Raw genomic sequence first — 2,225 nt, 5'->3', positions numbered from 1 at the left:
AGATGTCCTCTAGGAACCCAGAAGCTTTCAGGAGTTTAATTCACACTAGGAACCTGGAAAGTTACTTCTACATCCAAACAGTCTTACTAGAGACTCAGCAAGGCCAGTCAAAGGCACAGAGGAAGGGTGATAAACCACACTTCCTGGGGGCACAGATGCAAGTCTCTTGTTTCCAGGGCCTCCAAAAGTTCACCGTGTGTCCACAGGAGCCAGGGTCAGCGGTTGGAGTGAGCACTTTTAAACAACCAGAGGCCTCCACCCCTGCTTGTTCTTCTTGACTCTGGATCTTCCTCCCTGACTGCCCATGGCTCTCTGAGAAGGCAGGAACCTGTCTGAGCTGTGAAGTGGGTAATTCTCCTTGTCGGGACCATTCGTGTCCCAGTGCCCTCTGTGTCTGGGCTGGTGAATAACAACCGCATCGACGGGCAGAGTGGACTCAGTTTTCCTGAGCTTCAGTGCGGGTTTCAGGCGGTTCTGTTCCTGAAACTCTTTCCACTGGTCTAAGGAGATTTCTTTGGGCTCTTTGGCTGCAGCGCCCTCCACGAGCCTGTGTAGGTCTTCAGCTCCCACAGGAGATCCTCTGTTGAGCTTTCTCTGTTGGCCTTGGCCAACTCCGCCTACTGGCCCAATGACACTGTCCTTTTTGAGATGAGTCTCCCGAACATAGAAGAGCACATAGGCTGGCTCACTCAAGACAGAAGTCACATCGCACCTGGCCACCTTAGAGTCGTCCATCTTATACCACTTCCCATTGCCAGCTCTGACATAACAGAAGTAATGTCCACTGTGACAAGTCAAACCGGCATGGACCAGCACAGCATAGAGTACATAGACTGACGGTCCTCTATTAGGCTGAGTCATGTATGGCTGCAGGTCTAAGGACTCAGGGTAGCTCACTTTTCTGTCCACTTTGTCCCCCGTGAAATCTGAGAAACGATTCAAGACCAACATGAGAACCTCCGGGGCAGTTTGAACTGCCAGGGTCTTCAAAGCTGTCGTCTTCCCCTGGCAATGGTCACAGTGGTAGGCATTGTCCCCACACAGCTCTTCGGCCTTCACTAAATCCCCCAAGGCTTGCTTCACACTCTGAACTGCGTGGATATTCAGGGAAATGTCCAGGAACGGGTTAAAGGAATCTGAGGTGTCCTGGCAGTGGAGACACTTGATCTGAGATCTCCATGAGCCTCCAAATATCGCATAAATAGGGGTGCTGGTCTCAAACAGGGCTTCCGAGTGCTTGCTCCCTCGAAGGCAGGATTCATGCATGGCGTTCAAGGTGAACATCAGAAACTCGTGAGCATCCTCCTGCTTGTGCTTGTGGAAGGCGCCAGTCAGCTTCTTTGAGGGCTGCATGACCTCCCCGGAGTGGCGGAAACTCCGGATCACATGAGCTTCCATGGCACACATTGGACAGCCTCCCTGGTGACTGCAGCTCTGAGAGTGCTCCCGGGAGAGCATGAAGTTGGCAAGAGGTGGTGTGTGCGTCAGACACTGCAAGGCTGCATTAAGGTAGCAACTGTTGCCAGTGTTCTGGAGACCCGCACCAACGCCACGGGACCTCTTCCAACTCACTCTGGGCTTGGCCCTGGCAGCCAGCTCTGCTGCCACTTGACCTTCATGTGGAAGCAGGTCTGGGGCGGCAGGAGTTGACACAGCTGAACCTGATGAAGGATAAGAACACCAAGAGAAGTCAAGGTCAACAGTGTTGGTCGAGGACTTGAAAGCTGGAGAGGCCTTGCAGTGAGATTCACCTTCTGAGAGCCTCTGAGTTGCCTCCATGTCTCCAGATGCCATTTCCAAACACCATGCTGGGGTCTTCTCAGGGAGCACAAAGGTGGTGGTGCATTTCCTTCTGAAAAGCACTCCAAGTGAGGAATGCACCCAAAGGCTCACCCTTTTATGTTTCAGTCCTCTGGCCACACCCACTAATCCCTGCTGGATCAACCAATCCCCTACAAGCCTCTTATTGCCTAGGGCAATCTAGGGTGTGGTTTATGCAAAGCAGTACTGAAATCTTATCTCTTTGGAGCCCATTTTCTTAGGTATCTTAAGCTTGGGTTTTTCTTATAACAAAACCTCTGTCAGATAAAGCAAGGATGGGTAGGCCTGCTGTCTCCTTCCTGGAGTCAGTCCCAGCAAATGACAGTGAAGACTACCACCCAGAATTGGCTCTGGACCAATTAAGCACAAAAGAGTAGGACCAGGGGTGGTGCCGCCCACCCCAC

At 52.1% G+C, this 2,225-nt stretch overlaps 1 protein-coding gene across 1 annotated transcript; it reads right to left on the bottom strand.

Annotated features, from left to right (window-relative positions):
• Positions 1-237: 237 nt before the first annotated feature.
• On the bottom strand, positions 238-1,848 carry LOC125395949 (ubiquitin carboxyl-terminal hydrolase 17-like protein B). The gene has a single exon (XM_087908710.1). The coding sequence runs from the start codon at positions 1,792-1,794 to the stop codon at positions 238-240; it is 1,557 nt and encodes a 518-aa protein (XP_087764836.1). The 5' UTR covers positions 1,795-1,848.
• Between the last annotated feature and the right edge of the window lie 377 nt (positions 1,849-2,225).

This window comes from Myodes glareolus, chromosome 7 (genome assembly GCF_982192425.1).
Source record: "Myodes glareolus chromosome 7, mMyoGla1.1, whole genome shotgun sequence".
NCBI classification, from domain to species: Eukaryota; Metazoa; Chordata; class Mammalia; order Rodentia; family Cricetidae; genus Myodes; species Myodes glareolus.
Note: the sequence above shows the minus strand (reverse complement) of the source record. Positions and strands in the feature narration are given on the sequence as shown.

Coding starts and splice junctions, on each gene's coding strand:
- LOC125395949 (XM_087908710.1), bottom strand. CDS start 1,794: ATGGCATCTGGAGACATGGAGGCAACTCAGAGGCTCTCAGAAGGTGAA.